This window comes from Silurus aristotelis, assembly GCF_946808225.1.
Source record: "Silurus aristotelis genome assembly, chromosome: 29".
NCBI lineage: Eukaryota > Metazoa > Chordata > Actinopteri > Siluriformes > Siluridae > Silurus > Silurus aristotelis.
Genome location: NC_139602.1, coordinates 6,718,750 through 6,742,676, shown reverse-complemented (window position 1 = coordinate 6,742,676; position 23,927 = coordinate 6,718,750). Strand labels below are relative to the sequence as shown.

General features: G+C 40.7%; 2 protein-coding genes across 3 annotated transcripts in view; one reads left to right on the top strand and one right to left on the bottom strand.

The window, feature by feature from the left end:
- The window catches only part of LOC310722610 (uncharacterized protein), a 676,055-nt gene that overhangs the window by 194,481 nt on the left and 457,647 nt on the right, over window positions 1–23,927 (top strand). The window lies entirely within an intron of this gene.
- Window positions 1–23,927, bottom strand: part of LOC310722525 (polymeric immunoglobulin receptor-like) — a 142,830-nt gene that overhangs the window by 21,691 nt on the left and 97,212 nt on the right. Inside the window, exons 4-9 of the mRNA XM_083535079.1 lie at window positions 15,703–15,759; window positions 14,719–14,814; window positions 7,899–8,207; window positions 7,473–7,790; window positions 6,917–7,042; window positions 6,727–6,788 (exon numbers count right to left, since the gene is read on the bottom strand). Coding sequence (XP_083391205.1) covers window positions 6,727–6,788; window positions 6,917–7,042; window positions 7,473–7,790; window positions 7,899–8,207; window positions 14,719–14,814; window positions 15,703–15,759 — 968 coding nt within the window. The remainder of the gene's footprint in view (window positions 1–6,726; window positions 6,789–6,916; window positions 7,043–7,472; window positions 7,791–7,898; window positions 8,208–14,718; window positions 14,815–15,702; window positions 15,760–23,927) is intronic.

Sequence of the window (23,927 nt, the reverse complement as noted above, 5' to 3'; positions counted from 1 at the left end):
GATGATGAAACCTGGGGAGACTGTGGCAAGGAAAAACTTCATTGGATGTTATGGGGAAGAAACCTTGGGAGGAACCAGACACAAAAGGGGAACCCATCCTCATTTGGGTGACATCAAGAGTGTGATTATAAATTTTAAAACAATACAAAACACCAGAGGATGAGAACTACAATTAGCACCGGAGTGTGTGATTATGGGTGATGTCCTTTCTACAGTCTTCTACAGTCAGTTGATGATGTTAACAGACTGCATCACACCCACAGTCAAACATGGAGGTGGAAGTTTATTAGTTTGATTTGTTTTTGGAACAAAAAAGAGGTGAATTCTGTGTGAAAAGAATCCTCAAACAACCTGGCTACCATTCTATACTTTATACCCAATTGGAACCAAAGTCACTATACAATCAGAAAATCATCCACACACAAGGGTGTAGGTGACTGTTTGGTCTCTGTCTCAGGTGTGTAAGTTTCTATCCACTTCCTGTGTATTACATGATGATGATGATGATGATGATGATGATAATGATGATGTTTATTATAATTATTATTTTTATATACTACCATTATGAAAAATAGACCCATCAATCATTAACAGCATTGAACTTTCTCAGCATTGTGAGTTACAGGAGCTCGTCTGTTGGATCGAACCACAAACATCAACATATTGCATTACTGTTCCATCATCAGATTAATCTGTCATGAGATTATCACTGAAGTAACATTGTTAATTAAAATGAGTCTGTATTCATTCTTTGTGCTGCACATGTAATCTTCTCCATCCTCTATAGTCAGGTTTGATACAACAGAGAGAGATTTCCTGAACTGTGATCATTAACCAGCTGAAATCTGTCTTTGTACTGTTCACTCTCAGGAGATATCTGTACCCATGTATTAATGTATTGCTACCATGTGAAGCTCTGAGGTTTGGTGTGGAGGTCTCCTGTGTATCTCCTGTGTATGCAGTGATCTCTTTTATCTCTCTATTTCCTTCCATCCTGCAGCCTGTAGGAACACACCAGTTAATGATCTGTTAATGAGCAGTTCACCATTTGCAGCAACTCTACAGAACTGTATGTTTTCTGGAATAAATGATAAAGAAGAAAATAAAAATGTTTAATAACTCAGAGTCTGTCAATACTAATTCAGTAATGTTCACAAGAAACTACACACTGTGTTAAAATATTTTCTCACGTTTGCTCTTCATGCACGCACACACACACACACAGAACACAGAAGTATACACACACACACACACACACACACACACACACACACACACACACACACACACACACACACACACACACACACACACACACACACACACACACACCACAAGCAGTGATATAATAGTTTCCATCACTTGTTTACTGGTTATATACAATCTATACACTATACAATCAGACAATCATCCACACACAAGGGAGTAGGTCACTATTTGGTCCGTAACACTTTTTTTTTGTATTTCAAATTTTTTTATTGTTCAACAGTCCAAACTTTAAAGTACATCAACACGGCATTTAATAACCATCTTTGCTATTACACATTCAGCCACTAGTCACTATGAGTGGAATACAATCATAAAAAAAGCACATGGAAATTAAACAGTTGTTAATCAGTCCTACTTATTCAAAGCATTTTTATATGTGGGCTAAAAATTATCCCATGTTTTCTTCATTTCTCCCTCACTATACAGTCTCCCCAACATGCTCTGGTATGAAGCAAACTCAATCATCCCATCAATCCAGTCTTTAAAGTCTGGGGTTTTGAGGCATTTCATTCATTCATTCATTTTCTCCCGCTTATCCGTAATTCGGGTCGCGGGGGCAGCAGTCTAAGCAGCCCTTCGACTGCTGCCCAATCCTCACAGCACCGTCCCTTACGGTCCCTCCTGCAGGTGGTGAGCCCACGGGAAGGCGGCCCCACGTCACTCCGACGTCACGGACCTTGATATTTCCCTCGTAAGGGACCCCCGGAGCATAGAGGGTTAAGGGCCTTGCTCAAGGGCCCAAGAGCGGCAGCTTGGCGATACCGGGGCTTGAACCCCAGACCTTCCAGTCGGCAACCCAGCGCCTTAACCGCTGGAGCCACCACTCCCCTGAGGCATTTCCAATTGTGTAAAATCATCCTGGCAGCTGTAATACAACGAATCTTAATTAAGGTAAATAGATTTTTTGCTATGTTGAGTACCACTGATTTATCTCCCAGAGGGCATAATTGTGGTTCAACAGATATATTAGATCCCACCCACTCTTGTATTACTCCCAGAATTTTACACCAAAATGGGTGAACTAAGAAACATTCCCAAATCATATGCAAATAAGTACCCTCTTCTTCCTTACATTTCCAGCATAGATTATTTCCAGCTATACCCATTCTGTAAAGCCTAGATGGTGTATAATAATATCTATGTACTTCTTTGTAATGAATGAATCTCCCCCTAGCTTCCCTTATTTTCTTACCCACATTAGATATGATGTGCAGTTCATCGTTTTAATAGCTATCTATCCCCAAATCCTTTAGCCAAATAGATTTCAGGTTCTTACAGGTATCTGCATTTACATTAAGCATTGATTTGTAACACATAGAAGCAGTCTAAACTTCATGTGGCAACTGAAGATAGGTATAAACGGGCAAGACTATTCTCGGTGGCTGATCTGTACTGGGCCTGGGAGCGAGAGCGTGATGTGCCCTCTCAAATTCAAACTCTTCATCGGATCAATACCCAGTCCTCCTGATAAAATGTATACATGCACTTGATCATTCCACCTGCCTCCAGCCGTTCTTTCAGATCAGCGGCGGCTTCTGTTTTCTAGATCTTTAATTTGATTCTTATTTTGGATAATAGGTTTTCCATCTTTGAACCTTGTTCAGTTGACTGGGGTGATTTGCGGTCCAGACCACTTTTTTGTTTCACGAGTGTTTAATCACCAGGGACACTAACTTTGAAAAATATAAACATGAAATATATGCTTGAATGAATTGAAAATATGGGTGGGCCTGCGGAGCTACACAACTATGCTGAAATTTTCCTCGGCGGTCCCACGTGAATCCCAGGTGTGTAGGTTTCTTGACCTTGAACTTGAAGTTTAATGACCTTGTCACCGGTTCACCACTGTTCCTTCCTTAGACCACTTTTAATAGATACTGAACACTGCAGACTGGGAAACACCCCACAAGAGCTGCAGATTTGGAGACGCTCTGACCCAGTCATCTAGACATTACAGTTTGGCCCTCGTCAAACTCGCTCAAATCTTTACACTTGGCCATTTTTCCTGCTTCTCACACGTCAAATTTGAGGACAAAATGTGCACTTGCTGCCTAATAAATATGTCCACCCAATAACAGGTGCCATGATGAAGAGCTAATCAGTGTTATTTACTTTACCGCATAAGTTTAAATAAACTCTTGCATATATTTAAAAGGAGAGAGAGAGAGAGAGAGAGAGAAAGAGAGAGAGAGAGAGAGAGAGAGAGAGAGAGAGAGAGAGAGAGAGAGAGAGAGAGAGAGAGAGAGAGAAAGGGAGAGAAAGAGAGAACAACAGACTCACCATAAGTGATATAAAGCTGTATGAGGAGAAGAAAACACACCTGCATCCTTACTGAGGACCAGAACCAACACATTAATCTAAAGACTGTATTAGAGCTGAACAAACACTGACTGATTGCTTCACCACGTCTGATCATAATGAACACACCTCATAGATCACATTTACACACTCACAGTTTACACAGGAAGTTCACATTTAGCAGCATAAACTGACCACAGAACTGAAGTTTTTTCATCTCTTTTACACAGCAGGACTGAGTCTATGCTATAAAATCATCTACTGACAATAAACTATTAAAAATTATTCATTTTCATGCCTTAAAAATAAAATGTTACTTTCTTTTCTTGCAAACATGCATTGTATTAAATATTGAATATAAGATAAGGCATGATATAGTCACAGTAATCTGCAATCTACCGCATTACTACCCATATTCATTTCATTTCCCGGGCAGCCAATTTCAAGAGTTCTGCCGCACGGCGGAGCTGGTGCTCAGAGCCACCAAAGAGATCGCCAGAGCCATTGACTGGTTTATGGCCGCCATGGTTTCCACGGAAAGGCAATTGTGGCACACTCTGTCGGAAATGTCCTGCTGGACGCCCCACTGGCTCCTTCTGGCCTCTACGTCGATTCATAAATGCGGTGGTCGAGAGGTTTTAGAAGCACAAGAAACAGGTGGCGTTCCAGAGGTGCCTCCCACGCTGCTCTTATGGGGATGCTCGGTGGGTGCAGGCCCAACCTCAACCCTCCCTTTGGGAGGTACAAAACGGACACTGTACTTTCTGGGGATCTGGCCGTAGAGAGGCTCTCAAACAAATATTAAACACAAAAAGTGTTTTATTTAACAATTATTTCTGACTGGCGTCAGGTATTTCTTCACATTTTCAAATTTCTTGCTTATTTCTCACTTTGTTGACCAATTCTGCTTTAGAATGAGGTTAGGTCAGCTCTACGTTATTAAGACATACTGACCTGAAGTAAAAAAAAAAAGATAAATTAATGAAGAAATGTGGAATAAATAAACAAATAAATATATAAACAGATAAAAGACAAAGGTAAAAAGTTTGCAAAATGTATTTATTATGCCATTTATTTTTGCATTTATCTATTTATATTTATGTTAAAAACATTTGATATTTCTTAGCAAACTACAGTATTCTTATATATTTATTCTTTAATGTATTTAATTAATTAAAACAAAGGCAGCCAAATTTACCTTACTGACCACGTCCGTCTGCTGGTGAAATACGGTTCATACAATTCCCACCTGTAATTAAGCAAATGTATTTTATTATGTTAAACGATTAGATTTTAAATGCACATTTTCATTCTCTACCAGCAGAGGTCACTCTTACATGATGGTACCCGTGTGCCTTTTGCACAAAATAACCTCAGACAAATATTAAACATTTACGTTTTTATTTTATTTTATTTTATTTTATTTTATTTTATTTTATTTTATTTTATTTAACTGGTATTAGGTATTTCTTTGCAATTTCTAATTTTTATTACTTATTTCTCTTTTTGTTGAACAATCCTGCTCTAAAATGACATTAGGACAGCCTACTTTATTAATACATACTGACCCAGAAGTACAGAAATGAATGAATGAATGAAAAAATACCGAAAAACATGAATATATGTATACATGAATAGAGAAATAAATGTAGGAATAAATAAACAGAAACGGATATAAAAACTGACCAAAATGTATGTATATATTATTTTTGCATTTATTTCTGCATTTACTTATTTATATTTATTCATTTAAAAAGATTAGACATTTCTCAGCAAATGTTTTTTTTTTAATAATAAACCAAAAAATGCAGCAAAATTTAACCTACTTACCTCTTCTGCCCTCTGCTGGTGAAAATGATGTTCACACTTTTCTTACGAAAACCAAACACAATTCAATAATTTTTCATAACATTTTGCTGCTAAACTATTAGATTTTATATATTAAAAGGCTCTAACTAATTTATAATGTGATTAGTGGATTTATTATCGTATACAACTGTTCAGGTAAAATCTCAGAAAGCCTGTTTCAAATCAGATTTTATGTGGATAAAGTGCTGAGTCTTCACTACACACTGAATGTCTGATCAAATTGAAATTCAGAACCAAACCTTTATTAGAAATCTCAAATACGCCATTCACCCCTCATACAAACCATTTTACCCATCAGTCATCTGGTAAAAGGTGCTGAAATATTCAGATCTTCAAGTCCAGACTGGGTAATTGTGTCTCCTCCAATTCATCAGGTTCCTCAGTGTTTAAAGACTAAACCGACACCCATCATCCCTCCACAAACATACACACACATACACTCTTATACTGTCTTATGATGTTTGTACACACCTGCACACATAAAATCAGTCAAGTCAGTGAAGTTTTAGTTTATTTATTAAATATTATTCAAATAAAGTTTCTCAACATTGAACAGTTAAAATGAAACCTTGTAAAACTACAACTTTAAAAAAAAAAAAAAAAAAATTCTTAAAAACTGCTGCTTTAAATGTTAAAATAGATGCAAAATGTAAGATAAATCAGATTATACATTGCAAAAAGCATTGATTAATTATTAATTATTTTCACAATGACATATGTTACTACCCTAATATTATATAAAAAAAATAAAAGTGATTAAAAACATAATACAATTGATATTTGTTTTTCATGTTAAAGTGTATACGTGTTGACATACAGTCACAAATGTGAACTGAAAAACCTGACAGATGTAATAACGAGTATATATAGCAATATAATATATTATCATATAGTATATTATATAGTATCTCCTGATGCCCTGTGAGAGTTAATGTAGACTACGGTTGAGTACGTCACATCATCCTACAGGAATAGAGCATGAATAACATATTATTACACACACACACACACACACACACTATGTTAAATACACTTCGAATAATACAGAACTTTTCTTTTGCTTTGGTGTCTTTAGGTGGTCGATTAAATTATGCATAAAGAACAGCAGAATCATTCTGTTAAAAAATAAATAAGTAAGAGCACATGGAACATTAGACCAAACTCTGATACACACACACACACACACACACACACACACACACACACACACACACACACACACACACACACACAAAACATAAATATTGTTACTAATGAACTTAGTCAAGCTGATTAGATGTATGTATTCACCTGCTTCTGCTGCTGCGTCCTCTGTCCTGTTTGTCCTTCACTTATCTGTTGTCTTCTCTGTCCTATATAGAATGAAACCAGACACAGTAAGTCTACAGAAAGCTGTGTGTGTGTGTGTGTGTGTGTGTGTGTGTGTGTGTGTGTGTGTGTGTGTGTGTGTGTGTGTGTGTGTGTGTGTGTGTGTGTATACTTCTGTGTTTCCGGTAAATGACTCCTCCGAGAATCATCATCATCATCAGCAGCAGCAGCATCAGCATCAGCAGAAGCAAAACAACACCAGAGCTGATGACGATGAAGACGTTTGAAACTGGAGACCCTGTGAACAGTAATAACAATAACACAAGGTGTAAAAGACACGCTCATGCTGAAGAAACTCAGGGATTTACATTCAGCCATCAGGTCTGGTTTTGTAGCTAAGACAAAAATTAAAGGACACAAATGAGTGTAGTTTTTGAGTTTAGTGTTTGAGACTCGCTCTAAGGTGAAGCAGTAACCAGCAGTAAAAAACACTTTCTGTTACAGTGGTGTTTAGTACCTGGTTTAGAAGTGGTTTGGATTGTTGTTATGGATGGTTGTATGTGTATCAGAAATACAGTTGAGGGGCAGAACATGAAACAGAACCTTAGCAGATGTAGGAGACATATTTAAAGGTATTTTAATATACAGCAGTAGTCCAAATATTTCAGATATTTTATCGAAACCCTGGAATCAGTTTTCCATAGTTTATATACAAAAAGCTGTTTTACCATTTACTGTGAGATGGATGTACTTATAGTTGTTGCTGTTGATCCAACACCTGTACAATCCTCCACCCTCTACAGTCAGGTGTGATATGAGTAGAGAGAGATTTCCTGGATGATGATCATTAAAGAGCTGAACTCTGTGTGTGTAGTGATTTGTCTGGTCCTTTGGGAAGATTTCATTGTGATTAGATTCTTTATAAATGGACCATGTGAAAGTTTGTGGTTTGGCTTGTAGTTTAGAGCAGGAGCAGGGCAGAAGAACAGACTGTCCCACATATCCAGTCACCTCCACTGTCTCATTATTCAAATTCAGTGTGCAACCTGGAGAATAAACAAACATCAACATATTGCATTACTGTAACAACATCAGATTAATCTGTCATGAGATTATCACTGAAGTAACATTGTGAATATAAATGAGTTATTTACCTTCAACAGTGAGTCTGATGTATCTGCTTTCACTCTCTGTGTTACACCTGTAATATCCTCCATCCTCTACAGTCAGGTGTGATATGAGCAGAGAGAGATTTCCTGAACTCTGATCATTAACCAGCTGAAATCTGTCTTTGTACTGTTCACTCTCAGGAGATATCTGTACCCAATCATTAATGTATTTTCCCCATGTTAACCCCCAAGGTTTGGTGTGGAGGTCAGTACAGGAGCAGGGCAGCAGTACTGAGTCTCCTGTGTATGCAGTGATCTCTATTGTCATCTCTTTATTTCCTTCCAGCCTGCAGCCTGTAGGAACACACCAGTTAATGATCTGTTAATGAGCAGTTCACCATCTGCAGCAACTCTACAGAACTACAGACAACCTGTAACTCCTAAACTCACTAAAGTAGGAATGAAACTGAAAATGAAATTGTAAACAGAAAACATGCTGTAAATAAATAAATAGTTAAAATTCAGTATCTAAGGTGGAGAATTTACTCATTTACTCTTGTTTATTAAGTTTGTCTGGGAGATTCACAAAGAAAAACATTTAAAGTAAAAAATATTTAACTGTTTGGAATCAATGATAAATCTGGAAATATAATTCACTAGATTTAAGTGGCAGATTTGCCTTCAATGACGTGGAGTATAAGCAGAAGATAAAAAACACATCAGCATTTTTCATAACTCAGAGTCTGTCATTACTAATTCAGTAATGTTCATAAGAAACTACACACTGTGTTTAAATATTTTTGCTTTTTATGCACGCACACACACACACACACACACACACACACACACACACACACACACACACACACACACACACACACACACACACACACACACACACACCACAAGCAGTGATGTAATAGTTTTCATTTCTTGTTTACTGGTTGTATACAATCTATACACTATACAATTAGACAATCATCCACACACAGGGTGTAGGTGACTGTATGGTCTGTAACTTAGGTGTTTCTTCAAGGTCAAGAAGTTTTATAACCTTGTCGCCGGTTTACTACTGGTCCTTCCTTGGGAACACATTCGCACCCCACATCGTCACATATCGACGCTGTGGACGTTGCGTCCGACGGCGTCTGGGGTACCCCCTTCGCGTCACTTTTTGTCTTAAATAGGGCGGGAAACCCTTCGCGGCGCTTTTCGACACAGATGGCGGGGACCCCATTTGCGGGTTACGGTTAGGGTTAGGGTTTGGGTTAGGGTTATGGTCATCTTCAGGATTTTTCGAAATTTTTAAATTAATCCTATTCACTTATTATTATAGATAATAAATTATTAAGTGTATAGGACAGCGATCTGCATTAAAAAGCGATGCACAGGGGCTCCCATTCATCTGCGTGAAAAGCGACGCGAAGGGAGGTTCCGTCTCTCTACGTCGAAAAGCGACGCGAAGGGGGTACCTTCGGCGTCGGATGTGGACGCCGTCGGACGCAACGTCCACAGCGTCAATATGTGACGATGTGGGGTGAGAATATGCTGTCCTTCGACCACTTTTAATAGATACTGAACACTGCAGACTGGGAAACACCCCACAAGAGCTGCAGTTTTGGAGACGCTCTGACCCAGTCGTCTAGACATTACAGTTTGGCCCTCGTCAAACTCGCTCAAATCTTTACAGTTGGCCATTTTTCCTGCTTCTATGTCCACCCACTAACAGGTGCCATGATGAAGAGATCATTAGTGTTATTCACCTCATCACATAATGTTGTGCCTGATCTGATTGCAAACAGAATAAACAGACAAACTAATCCCTTCAAATGTTTAGTGTGCAATTTACATTTCTATATCATGAGCTTCTGCTTTAGGCTGTTAAAAGCTTTAAATGATAAACTCTTGCATATAAAAGGAGAGGGAGAGCGAGAGAGCGAGAGAGAGAGAGAGAGAGAGAGAGAGAGAGAGAGAGAGAGAGAGAGAGAGAGAGAGAAAGATAGAGAGAGAGAGAGAGAGAGAGAGAGAGAGAGAGAGAGAGAGAGAGAGAGAGAGAGAGAGAAATCAACAGACTCACCATCAGTAATTTGAAGCTGTATGAGGAGGAGAAGAAAACACACCTGCATTATTACTGAGGACCAGAAACCACACATTAATCTAAAGACTGTATTAGAGCTGAACACACACTGACTGACTGTTTCACCACGTCTGCTCATAATGAACACACCTTATAGAACACATTCACACCTACAGTTCACACAGGAAGTGCACATTTAGCAGCATGAACTAACCACAGAACAGAAGAATTTCTCATGTGTTTTGCACAGCAGGACTAAGCCTATGATATAAAATCATTGAATGACAATAAAATATTAAATAATATTCATTATCATTCGTTAAACATGAAATGTAACTTTACTTTCTTGAAAACATGCACTCTCTTAAAATTTGAATATAAGATAAAGCATGATATAGTCACAGTAATCTGCACTCTACTGCATTACTGATCTGAGTTTTCAGTCTAGAGGCCTTTCATGGTTACTTACATTGTTTTATAATTTTATAGCAAATTTAACTATAACTGTGATGACATTGTTCCTGTTTTCCACACAGTATATCATTATATAATTTTAGTCACTTTATTGACACACTGTCAGGCTGCAGACGCGGATGCCGATATAATCCGATCATTGTCCTTTTATTTCAAAAAACCGTACAACACAAAAACACTCATAAGCCTTTGAAAACAACAAACAAAGACATCCGCTCGATACGCGTTGCCCGCTATGAGTTCGAATGTCCCAAGCATAATCCATAAAGCCTTCGGCAATGAGTAATCCAAGTCGGAAGTGGAATTCGCATATACAGCCGGCGGTCGAGCAGCCACGCGATTGTCCAGCTTGACAATATAACGACCGACAGCCTGTGACTCAAGAACGTGAGTTTATGTAGTCTGATCTTTCATGAGCCACAGCTGTCGGTAATCTTGGGAAGCAGCGTGACTGCTATCGAGGGGGGCGTGGCAGGGTGGATCTCTGACAGCTACAGACGGGGGCGTGGCAGGGTGAATCCCTGACAGCTACAGAGGGGGGCGTGGCAGGGTGAATCCCTGACACACACTGCTACAGTTAACACACAGAATCGAAGCAAATGCGGTATAATTATTCTACTATTATGTATAACCGATAAATGCCCATCAAAGGTAAACTATCTGCAGGAAAATAAGGTGTGCACCCGGTCACGTGACTCCACCCCACTGAACATGAAGAAAAGTTACAGTTGATACACTTCCACAGGATGTGGAAACTTAGCACTATGTCACTGACCATAATTGGCCTACACAAGAGACAGAGAGTGTGAAAAAGAGAGAGAGAGAGAGAAAGAGAGAGAGAGAGAGAGAAAAAGAGAGAGAAAGTACAGACTTACCTTTGATAAAATGAAGCTGTATGAGGAGAAGAAAACACAGCTGCATTCATAATGTGAACTTGAACTCACATACTAATCCAAAGAGAGAACTACAGCTAAACACACATTGACTGCTGCACCATGTCTGATCATAACAAACACTCTATACACTCCCACTGCAAGTTTCCTCGTTTAACATCTTCACACCTCCACAGGAAGCGCAACCACAAGAAGTGTAGGTTTGAGTAGATTTGTTGGTAGTCTGTCACCGGAGGGGTGATGTCACAACCAGGAAGTATAAAACACCCATGGAGTTAAGCCGGCATCAGATTCTGTAACCTAGAAGTAAGCACTAAGGGGACGCCGGAGGTGTGGCATAGAGACGCAGCATCTCGTTCTCTCAGGGAACTAGGGTTTCATACTTTGGGAAGGAGAGTCCAATACCACCATACTGACAAGTCCCTGACTGAAAGAGCACAGCTATGTTGAAGGACAGAAGTGCCAGGAGTGGCACAGAGGTCAAGGTGGTAAAACCCAACAAAGGGGAGCAGCGTGGACCAGCCCGCAGCGTCGCAGAGGTCTTGGTTTTGGAGGGAAACTCCAGAGGACCAAGCCTTAGAGGCTGCCAAACCTGAGTCCGCTCTGACCCTGAATGGAGTGGGGAGACCAGAGGACCCATAAGAGGACGCAGTAGTATCAAAAATCTATCTGTTGAGCGTCTGCTTATAAGCAGGAAGGCCTCTCCTTGAACAACCCCTGGTGGTTAATATATGAGAACACATCCGACGTTAGCACTATGCGATGACCGAAAACTCCTTACACAGGGCCGTGAAATAGGGACCCAGGATCTCTCCAAACATCTAAGGCACGTAGGCATCGCCGCGTGACCTTGATCGTACGTAGGGAATTGCCCTTCCGTGATAAACCCATGGGGCCTAGCCACAACTAAAATGGTCTTATGTACAAGAGGCTAAGTAGAATGACATTGGATGCTGCTACCATGTACCCGAGCATGCTCTGAAACAGTGAGTGACTGCCAATCTCTGACATTCCTGTTAGCCGTATGGATGGACGCAACGCAGGCAGAAGAAAGCTGTGCTAGCATAGTCGTTGAATCCCGTATATACGCCGAGATGGAGAGAGCACACTCTTCCAGGCATTCAGCTGAAACCCCAGTTCTTTCATGTGAGCGAGAACGACATTGTGATGCCGGACCGCTAACTGCTCTGATCGAGCTAATATCAACCAATCGTTGATATAGTTAAGGATACGGATGCCCTGAAGTCTCAGGGGATCCAGAGTCGCATCAACACATTCCGTGAAGGTGCAGGGTGATAAGGCAAGGTCGAACGAAAGGATCCAATATTGGTACACTTTGTTACCAAAAGTAAACCTCAAGCACTTCCTGTGAGACGGGAGGATGGGTACATGAAAGTCGGCATCCTTTAGATCTACCGTGACAAACCATTTCTGAGACACATCTGAGACACAACCTGCGGAGCTCTAGTATCTTCCCACCCAAGATATCTCCCATTTCCAACTCCCGCAGCAGGTAGGCTTGGTATACCTGTAACACTGCCATGGTGTGCAGAGTGATAATGCTTGAGAGAGGATGCCACACCTGGGGAGAGATAGCCTGCTAGCGTCTCTTCAACCCGTTGCATGACACCATACCCATAATAAGCCCAACGATGTTGGAATACATTAAGGTCTTGGGGCTAAAACGGCGGGCTGAGCCCCCCTTCCGCCAAGGATGAGAGGTGGAGGTGGAGCTGCATGCTCTCATGGCAGGAGAGAGGAACCGCCAAAAGGCATGCTTTCGATGCCTGCGAACCGGAGCTGGCCCAGGCTGAGAAGGTAAGAGAAAGTGACAAGTCTTTGTCCAAACCTTTAGCGAGGTCCATCAGCGAACCCCAGTAACTAAAATGCCGCTCTGCCTCAGCGAGAGCGGGACTAGAACCACTGGGGGTGGGGGTACCCTACTTCGAGAGTGCCTGCCAAAAAAGGAGCAATCGCATGGGCAGGCGAGCGCAGTGCTGGCAATCGTCTCCCTCAAAAGCTGATATAGCGTGCTCCGCTCCCAAACCAGTCACACAAAATCTGTGTCTGTCTACACAGTCCCCTATCCACCCACCACCCCCAGGTGATATAACGGGGGCAGGGAGAAACACATTATTTAGAGCATCGACAATGTAGCCACGTTCCAAAAGCGTTCCGACGCAGCACAAGTTTCTGAAAGTAAACCCTTATGTCTTCTCTCTAGATGGATGGATGGATGGATGGATGGATGGATGGATGGATGGATGGATGGATGGATGGATGGATGGATGGATGGATGGATGGATGGATGGATGGATGGATGGATGGATGGATGGATGGATGGATGGATGGATAGATAGATAGATAGATAGATAGATAGATAGATAGATAGATAGATAGATAGATAGATAGATAGATCTTCTGGTGAAACAATTCTCATCATAATTGTATGATAACTGCATTTAAAGCTTGATATAACTGTTAAAGTAAATTCTCAGAGTGTAACAAGTTCTTAATCAGATTTTATGTTCAAGTGCTGACTTGTATCTGTTTCTGTCTCAATGTCATGTCTTTGTTGGCCTTTCTCTCATTTAGTGTTTCTCCATCTTTCTCCTCCTGTATTCATCTCTCTTTGTCTGTGTCTACTTGCATGTCTGTCTCCATCAGCCTGCCAGTGTCTGTATCTTTCACTCTCTTTGTTTGTTTTCTGTCTCTCTCTGTTTACGTCTGTCTTTCTGACTCCATGGTTTGTTCATTATCTGTATCACTGCTTTCCTGTCTGTTTGTTTACCAGTGTCTGACTGTTGCCATCTGTCTGTATCTGTAGGTAAGACATGTTAAATTTATGTCAAGGAATTAAGGATTAAAGTGTTTTTAAGGAGAGACAGAGAACTTATGGGTTATATATAAAATATGGGACAGGACGATTGCATTTTCTCAGGTGTTTTTTTTATTCTGAATATAATAAACACATTTAAAACACATTTTAACAGTTGTGTCTTATTTCTGATACAATGAGAAGCTTTTTGGAATGATTTAACAGAGAAGTCTTCAAAGATTTGAGAAGAATTGACAATGTTATGGTCCTTAGTAATATGACAAGCTGCATTTTTTTAACTACACAAGGAAAAGAGAAAATGGAAGCATATACAATAGATTGTAAAATAGAATGAAATAGCATGAATAAAGTGAAAAAGTACTGTAACAAGTTGCTCTCTGGTCTGTTAATCAGGTGTGTGTCACTTATGTTGATGTTCTTCTTTACTGTAGACTTACTGTTCCATCTCCATCACCTCTGCTGTAATGAACTGTATTAGGCCCTGGATGGTAAAATAAACAAGTTCATGAAGTTAAAATGGTGTGTAAGTGGAAAATAAATATCCACAGAGTAGTAAAATTACAAAACGTTGAAAGTGTGTACCTTTTTTTCTGGTGGTGCAGTAAACCACAGCCAAGATAATGTGTAGAAAGATCACAGTCACCAAGGCGAAGGGGACAAAGGGAAGAGACTCAGAATCTGCCAGAACATTATCACTGTTTACACTGTATTACACTGAATGTTAAACTTAAAGGAAACAATAATAGAAAGTGTAAATGAAGATCAGTTTGATAGTGTGAGTGATTTCCATCAAGGGGTTTGTAGAGTTGCAAGTTCTCATATAATTTCTTATTGAAAGATCCAATCCATCATATAATCAATTCTTATTACACTCATGTAAAATTCCAATTTGTATATAACCGCAGTTCCAAAAGATGGGACACAGGGTGAAATGTAAATAAAAAGGAGAATGCAATAATTTTAATTGAAAATTTGGGACAGGGTCATGTTTGCTACAAAAACAATACAAATACATCTGGGAGCGGAGGAGACCAATTGTTGGAGTTTTGGTAGAGGAATGTTGTGCTATTAGTGCCTGAAACAGGATTTTAGCTGTTGTCATGTTTATTGTTTCATAATGTGGCAGATGTTTTCAGGTGGTGAAAGTTCAGCACCCAGACTCTTCTACTATCACTCTACTACTATTCTACTATGTTGTAACAGATGCAGCATGCAGTTTAGCATTTCCTTGCTGAAGTATGGGGAAGCCCAGTGTTTAGGGCTTTGGGTTACTGATCGAAAGGTTGGGGTTCAATCCTTCCATATCACCTGCCACTATTGGGGCCCCTGAGCAAGGCCCTTAACCATGTGTGCTCCATGGGTGCTGTATTATTGCCAATTCTGCTCTCTTACCCCAGAATGAATGCTTGTTTGACAAGTTTAGTCTAACTTTGGTCACTTTTTTTGTAGCTGAGACAAAAACTAAAGGATTGATGTAGTTTTCAAGTTTAGTGTTTGAGACTTGCTCTAAGGTGAAGCAGTAACCAGCACTAAAAATACACTTTCTGTTACAGTGGTGTTTAGTACCTGGATTAGAAGTTGTTTGGATTGTTGTTGTGGATGGTGAAGCTCTTTTTGGAGCCTCTGCAAGAGACTTTTCGTTCAATAGAAATTAATCAAGGAATCATAATCAGATGTGAATGTGGGTCAGAACACAAACACAAAAAAGATATAATAATAATCAGAAATACAGATGGGGGCAGAACATGAAACAAAACCTTAACAGATGTAGCAGACATATTTAAAGACATTTTATTATACAGCAGTAGTCAAAATATTTCAGATATTTTATCGAGACACTGGAATCAGTTTCCCATAGTTTATATACAAGAAGCTGTTTTACCTCCTTCTGTGAGATGGATGTACTTATAGTTAACGATCTGTTAATAAACAGTTCACAATCTGCAGCAACTCTAAACTCCTAAACTCACTAAAGTAGGAATGTAACTGAAGATGAAGATGTGAAAGAAAACATGCTGTAAATAGATAAATAGTTACAATTCAGTGTCTGAGGTGGAGAATTTACTCATTTACTCTTGTTTATAAAGTTTGTCTAAAAGATTCACAAAGTAAAACATTTAAAGTAAACAATATATAAGGGTTTATTTTCTGGAATAAATGATGAATCTTGAAAGTGGGAATGACTTACATACCTTAATAATAATGATTTTGATTATAAAACAGCAGAAATAACACACACACACACACACACACACACACACACACACACACACACACACACACACACACACACCACAAGTATTGATTTAATAGTTTCCATCTCTTGATTACTGGTTACTTTGTCTTTCATATGCTTCATCACATGATGCAGCAATTACACACATGTAAACTTATAAAATATATACATTTAGAAAAACCTAAACTTTTGTTATGTAATACACATGCATGATCAATTTGTTTCTGTGCAAAAAAAAAAAAAACTAGTTAAAAATCAAAAACACAAGAATTGGACTGTGAATGATCGAAAGAAAGTTCTGTTAATAGAGAAGATGAAATATGACATTTTTTGCTTGAACAGAAGAAGATGGAGAACAGGATTGAAGATGTTAACAAGTTTAAGTTCAGGTTTGTTTCTATAGCACTTTTCACAATTGATATTGTCTCAGAGCAGCTTTAGAGAACTTAAAAATTAAAGTGAATCATGTGTATTTATCCCTGATGAGCAGCCATGGGGACTGTGGCAAGGAAAAACTCTATTAGATATTATGAGGAAGAAACCTTGAGAGGAACCAGACTCAAAAGTGGAACCCATCTTCATTTCGGTGATATCAAGGGTATGAGAACTACCATAAGCACCGGAGTGTATAATTATGAATGATGTCCTTTCTACAGTTTTCTACAGTTAGTTGATGATGTTAACAGACTGCTTCACACCCACAGTCAAACATGGAGGTGGAAGTTTATTAGTTTGATTTGTTTTGAAGCAAAAAAGAGGTGAATTTTTTGTGAAACGAATCCTCAAACAACATGGCTACCATTCTATACATTCATTTATTCATTCATTCATTTTCTCACGCTTATCCGTAGTTCGGGTCGCGGGGGCAGCAGTCTAAGCAGGCCCCCGCCTTCCTCACAGCACCGTCCCTTACGGTCCCTCCTGCAGGTGGTGAGCCCACGGGAAGGCGGCCCCACGTCACTCCGACGTCACAGACCTTGATATTTCCCTCGTAAGGGACACCATGAATGAATGAATGAACAACACCCATTCTATACCTTATACCCAATTGGAACCAAAGTCACTATACAATCACACAATCATCCACACACAAGGGTATAGTTGACTGTTTGGTCTGTGACTCAGGTGTGTAAGTTTCTTTCCACGTCCTGTGTATTACATAATGATGATGATGATGATAATGATTATGTTTACTTTAAATAAATGCATTAAACATCTTCAGCAATGTGAGCTACAGGAGCTCGTCTGTTGGATCGAACCACAAACATCAACATATTGCATTACTGTTACAACATCAGATTAATCTGTCATGAGATTATCACTGAAGTAACATTGTGAATAAAAATTAGTTATTTACCTTCAACAGTGAGATTGATGACTCTGTGTTCACGCTCTGTGTCACACCTGTAAAATCCTACATCCTCTACAGTCAGGTGTGATATGAGCAGATAGAGATTTCCTGAACTGTGATCATTAACCAGCTGAAATCTGTTTTTGTACTGTTCATTCTCAGGAGATATCTGTAGCCATGTATTATTGTTTTTCTCCCATATAAATATCTGAGGTTTGGTGTGGAGGTCAGTGCAGGTGCAGGGCAGCAGTACTGAGTCTCCTGTGTATGCAGTGATCTCTTTCATCTCTCCATTTCCTTCCAGCCTGCAGCCTGTAGGAACACACCAGTTAATGATCTGTTAATGAGCAGTTCACCATCTGCAGCAACTCTACAGAACTACAGACAACCTGTAACTCCTATACTCACTAAAGTAGGAATGTGACTAAAGATGAAATTGTGAACAGAAAACATGCTGTAAATAAATACATACAGTCACAGTTCAGTATCTGCGGTGGAGAATTTACTTATTTACTCTTGTTTATAAAGTTTGTCTGAAAGATTCACAAAGTAAAGCATTTAAAGTAAACAATATTTAACTGTATGTTTTCTGGAATAAATGATAAAGAAGAAGAAGAGGATAAAATCTGCACATCAACATTTTAAATAACTGAGAGTCTGTCTGTCATGCACGGAGAAAGGGAGGCGGAAGCCGTAGTCAGTTATTTAGAAAAAGGTGAAGAGCTAGAAGAGCATGCTAAGAAGCAAAGAAAAAAAGAGATAATCCGTGGTACCCCGAACCGTGGCGAGGCCCACAAAGTCCGAGAGCAAATGTTGGGGAGAATAAACAATATCCGAGGTGCGCCTGAGGAGAGGCGCGGTTCACACAAAGCATACAGAGTAGACAGTTCTCTAAGCACAACGTGCAATAACGGATGCCCCAGTAAGGGGCCGAGGTCCTGAAGTAGGCCTCGTGAAATAGATTCAGGTGTGGATAATGCCCTTGACGTAACCTGGGAAGTAGATCTTGGGTTGGTAAAACTCGCATTTTGAGAGGTGTTTTCGTAGTCAGTGGAGGACCTGGCTCACATGTTTGAGGTGTTCAGGAAGGTCTCAGGAGAAGATTAGAATGTCGTCAATGTATACAATGACGCTTCTGTGGAGTAAGGGGCAGAGCACCTCATTCATGAACCCCTGGAACACCGCCGGAGAGATGGATAGGCCGTACGGCATAACCCCTGTACTCGTAGTGCCCAGACAGAGTGATAAAGGCGGTCTTCTATTCATCTTCCTCCCTGATTTGCACGAGATTGTATGCGCTCCGGAGGTCTAGTTTGGTGAAAATCCGAGCCTCCCGTAAATCCTCTAGAGCCACCGGGACCAGAGCGGGTATGGGAGAGGAACGATCTGAGCATTCAGATTGCGGTAGTCGATACATTTTTCCCCACAAAAAAGAAACTGGAAGCGGCCAGTGACGATGATGGGGTAATAAACCAATGGCAGAGAGCTTGGGGGATGTATTCTTCCATGGCTTTATGCTCAGGTGCAGACAGGGGACACACCCGACCCTTAGGTAGCTTAGCTCCCGGTACCAGGTCGATCGCACAATCCTACGGCTGATAAGAAGGGAGACGTGTGGCTGCCTGTGCATTGAATACATCTGAATATATTTAGATTAAGTTTGTAATCTGGCGTACCAGTGTAGATTTATTTATTACTAGAGATTTAAAGCACTTTTGTACGTCGCTCTGGATAAGGGCGTCTGCTAAATGCCGCAAATGTAAATGTAAATGAGTAGTCGGTAAATTCCACAGTTGGATCTGGCGCTTCCTCCACAGGTGTAGCTGCTACAGTGGCCATGTCCAATCGGCGTGTGGGGAAATTAGTGCAGCACCGTTTCTTACATTGTGGGCTCCACTCCAGAATGTCGCAAAGGTCCTAGGATCATCAAGGTGTGTGTTTCGCGAGCCAGGGCCTCCCCAAGATGACGTCGACCGTAGTGTCTTCCAAGACCTTATCTCTTCCCGATGTAAAAGCCCCACTCCGAGCATGATGGTGGGAGTGAAGTACTTCACCCAGCCCCAACCCAGCGGGCGTCCTTGTATAGTTTGGACTGCTAATTTCTGGTCAACTCTCTCCCGGAGAAGCTGGAACTGGTCGAGGCAGCCCTGGGAGATGAAGTTGCCCGCAGAGACGAAATCGACTAGGCAGAAACAGTGAGAGAGAGAGTGGGGGTAGAAAGTGTTACTGCCAACTTAGATAGCGAGGAGATATCAGTAGGAAACTCCACTGCACTCACCGCTGGTTGTGGAGGCCGAGTCAGGCATTCGGAGATGCGGTGGTCTGGATTTCCGCAGTATGGGCAGGTCCTGCCCTACGGCAGTTCCTCTCCCTCCTAGAAAGCCTCTGTGACCCCAACTGCATTGGTTTCGGCTCAGGAGCCGGTGGTGGTGTTGCGGTAGAGGTGTGGCATCCATGCACCACGCAAGACTCCATTAAAGGCTCGGTTAAAGTTTGCGAAAGGGCATTTGGAGAAACCTGTGGATTATTGGGAGACTATAGTATGGTCTGATGAGAGCAAAATTCCCCGGTGTGTAGGTTTTATGAACTTGTTCACCACTGTTCCTTCCTTGGACCACTTTTGACAGATACTAAACACTGCAGACTAGGAAACACCCCACAAGAGCTGTAGTTTTAGAGACGCTCTGACCCAGTTGTCTAGACAGCACAGTTTGGCCCTCGTCAAACTCGCTCAAATCTTTACACTTGGCCATTTTTCCATGTGCACTTGCTGCCTAATAGATATGTCCACCCACTAACAGGTGCCACGATGAAGAGATCATCAGTGTTATCCACCTCATCACATTATGTTGTGCCTGATAAACTCTTGCATAAATTTAAAGAGAGAGAGAGAGAGAGAGAGAGAGAGAGAGAGAGAGAGAGAGAGAGAGAGAGCGCGCAGATTTACTATCAGTGATTTGAAGCTGTATGAGGAGGAGAAGAAAACACACCTGCATTTTTACTGAGGACCAGAACCCACAAATGAATCCAAAAACTGTGTAAGAATTACAGACTGCCTCAATCCAGATTCCACCCCACACTATATAAAAAAAATTGCAAATGCCCTTCAGGGAGTTTTTGCCTCCTATAAGGTAACCGGGAGAAAGCTAGATGAGCTTAAGGCTGAAAATAAGCAGCTTCATTCTAGAGTCAGTATCGGAGACGTTTATACAAAAAATTACCAAGTCAGTGAAACAATATGGAAAGAAGAAAAGGACAGAATGCAGAAAGAGATCGCATTTTTGAAAACTAACAACAGTATGCTCAAATCATCTGTTGAATCCTTGTTTAATGATTTGGAGGAATCTAATGCTGACTGTCAGTTTCTGATAAAGAATGGCAGAATTGCTGAAAATCCTAGTAATAGGTTGGTAGATGTTGCATTGTGTAACCGAGTTCCAGGAATATTAAATTTGCAGAAATACAGTAATAAGGGTTTGGAGAGAGAGTCTCAGTTACTTAATAGTAAAAACTCTGACTATACAGTTAGATTTCCAGTAGCACCAATTCACGTCACTACAACTGTGAGAGCTAATGAAGGAGGGGAGGAACCAATGGTCTCGACTCTGGTCAGAGGGTTTAGCCCCAATGAACTAGAAACCGTGATTAAGAATATTGGGAAATTTGATCCTGTAAAACAGGATCCCTTAGATTTTCGGAAAAACCTGGAACGATATGCCGACATTTACAAATGTACGGATGGTGATAAATGCATTTTGTTAACCCTTTGTTTGTCTTGTCTGGAGCTATAACTAGGAAAGTAAAGGACAGAACTGCAAATAAATTTGAGAGGAAACAGGCACTGCTTGAAGTGTTAGGGCTGATGTCAGTTAACTGGAATAAAATAGCTGACATTCACATGCGAGAAGAGGAGCACCCAGTGGCATTTTCTGAGCGATTATTTGATGTCTTTAAAACTTTCAGTGGCAATCCTGATATTACTCAGAATGATGTCAGCTTCAAATCTGCCTTGATTAAGAAGTGTGATCCCCTCACCCACTCTGCTATAGCAATGCATGTGACACATTTATCTGAATACAATGACATTATTACTAAGATGATACAGTTTTACAGTAGTAATTCTAGTTCAAAGACGTCTTATCCATGTAGTCCACAAATGCTGGTCTTTGGGAAAGAGACGTCCATCACCCTATTTCCTTAGACGCAGAAATATGCATTCTGATAACTCAGATCAGGTAACTGTGCATCTAGAGGAAACTTTATGTGAACTCACAGCAGTATTCAATAAGGCTATTGGGTCTGTAGTAAAATGGTTATCTGTCCCCTAAGAGTAAAAACTCTGTTTGCTAATGTTGCCTTGGTAAACGACTTACTGCATTTTATGCATTTCGGTCCCGACAAAGATTTCTGTGATGTCCAAGTAATATTTAGTTTAAAGCAACTTTGAGACTAATCTTATATTGTTAAAATTACAGTCCTTGCAGTTGTTCTTATGGAAACATATGCTATAAGTTACACGTGTAACAAACATAGATGTAGACTAATGTGAATTTAGCTGGTGTTGAACAGTTGTTAATGATCTCAAGTGCATTTAGGCTAATTATAGCTAAAGTTTCTACTGTTGTGTATTCATTTGGACTATTGCAGGCATTGTAATGCTGTAATTGTTTATGCACTGTAATACATTTACACCAAAGTAGTTAAAATTGTCACATAAGACTGGATTTGGGGTAGAATTGTAGCATTTAGGCCTATCAGAGCTGTAAATGTTAACCATAATCAGTAATCTTATGTTGGAGATTTAAACTACAATTTGATAATGATCTAGCTAAGTTTTGTCCTATTAGACATGTTTTAAATTGACTGCAGACAAGCTAAGATAAGAGGAAAGGTCTAAGCTTGTATGTTTAATTGAAACCACTGAGCTAATGGAACAATTAGTCATTAGATTATTTAATGTGTATGTGCTAACTATGTTGAACCAATCTCTCAAGGTGGAATTGTATGGGTTATTTCTACCATAGGTAACACCAACAATGCCGCAGTAAAGAGTAGAGTTAACTGCTGAATTTCACCATGTAATGCTTCTCCCACAGCATTTAGAGGTGCTACACCTTAAACTTTAGTTATGCTTTGGTAATGGGCTTTCATCCCATTCAATGTTTATTTATTGTTATTGTGCCCAGTGTTTTCATAGAAAACTCCAGATACACTGAGAACTTTTATGTATGAAAAGGGAAAGGGGGGCAATTATTTCTGTTTCCCTGAGTTTTGTTCCCATTAGCTTCTGCAAAAGAGAAAAGGTGAGCACCGCAGGGATGCAGGGAGTGTGGCACAGAGATGCAGCGTCTTACATACGTAACCTAAAGACGTTTCCCATTCGGGATCTCGGTCGCAATGCTTTGGGAACGAGTGTCCAATCACGCCGCATTGACCAGACCATGCTTAATGTGTGAGGGCCTCGGCACCTGGACGCAGGACAGAGGAGCCCGGAGTTAGGACATTAGGCCCACAGCAGACGAACAGCTGCTCCGACTTCCTGCACGGAATCGTCCTGTGGACGTAATTATCTAGTGCTCGCACGGGACACAGCCGGTTCTGCAGCCCCTGGCCGGGGGTTAGGAACATCAGAGATTGCCTGTAGCATGACAGATCATGCGGGAGCCGTAGGCACCTTAGGTAAGTACCCAGCTTTATATATAGAAACGTGCTGGTCATGCCAGGGGCAAAATCCAGGCGGGACTGGGCCACAGACAGAGCCTGTAGATCCCTGATCCTCTTCAGAGAAGAAATTGCCAAACGAAAGCCGTCTATACTGAAAGGGAGTCCACGAGCTCGCTAGCGTCCACCATCCCTTCCTCCTCGAAAGGAGAGACATGTAACACTGCGCTGCTTACACTGGCATAAGAAGCAGCCGCCAGGCGTGCTTCCCCGAAGGAGCAGGCTCTCGACCCGGCAGGAGAGGTCTCGTCTGACATCGCGCCTTCTACCAGATCAACCTGCGAGCAACACGACCGCCGGCCCCTCGCTTCGACAAAGTGCGACCAAACCACAAGGGAGAGCGCTCTCCTCGGAGAGAATTCGGACAATTCTCCCACCTCGGAGGAAGAATTATGGAGCACTGCGTTACACTCACCGGGAGAAGGAACGGGCGCTCCGGGGGGGTAAATAAAAACAGAATGCAATGATTTGAATTTAAAATTT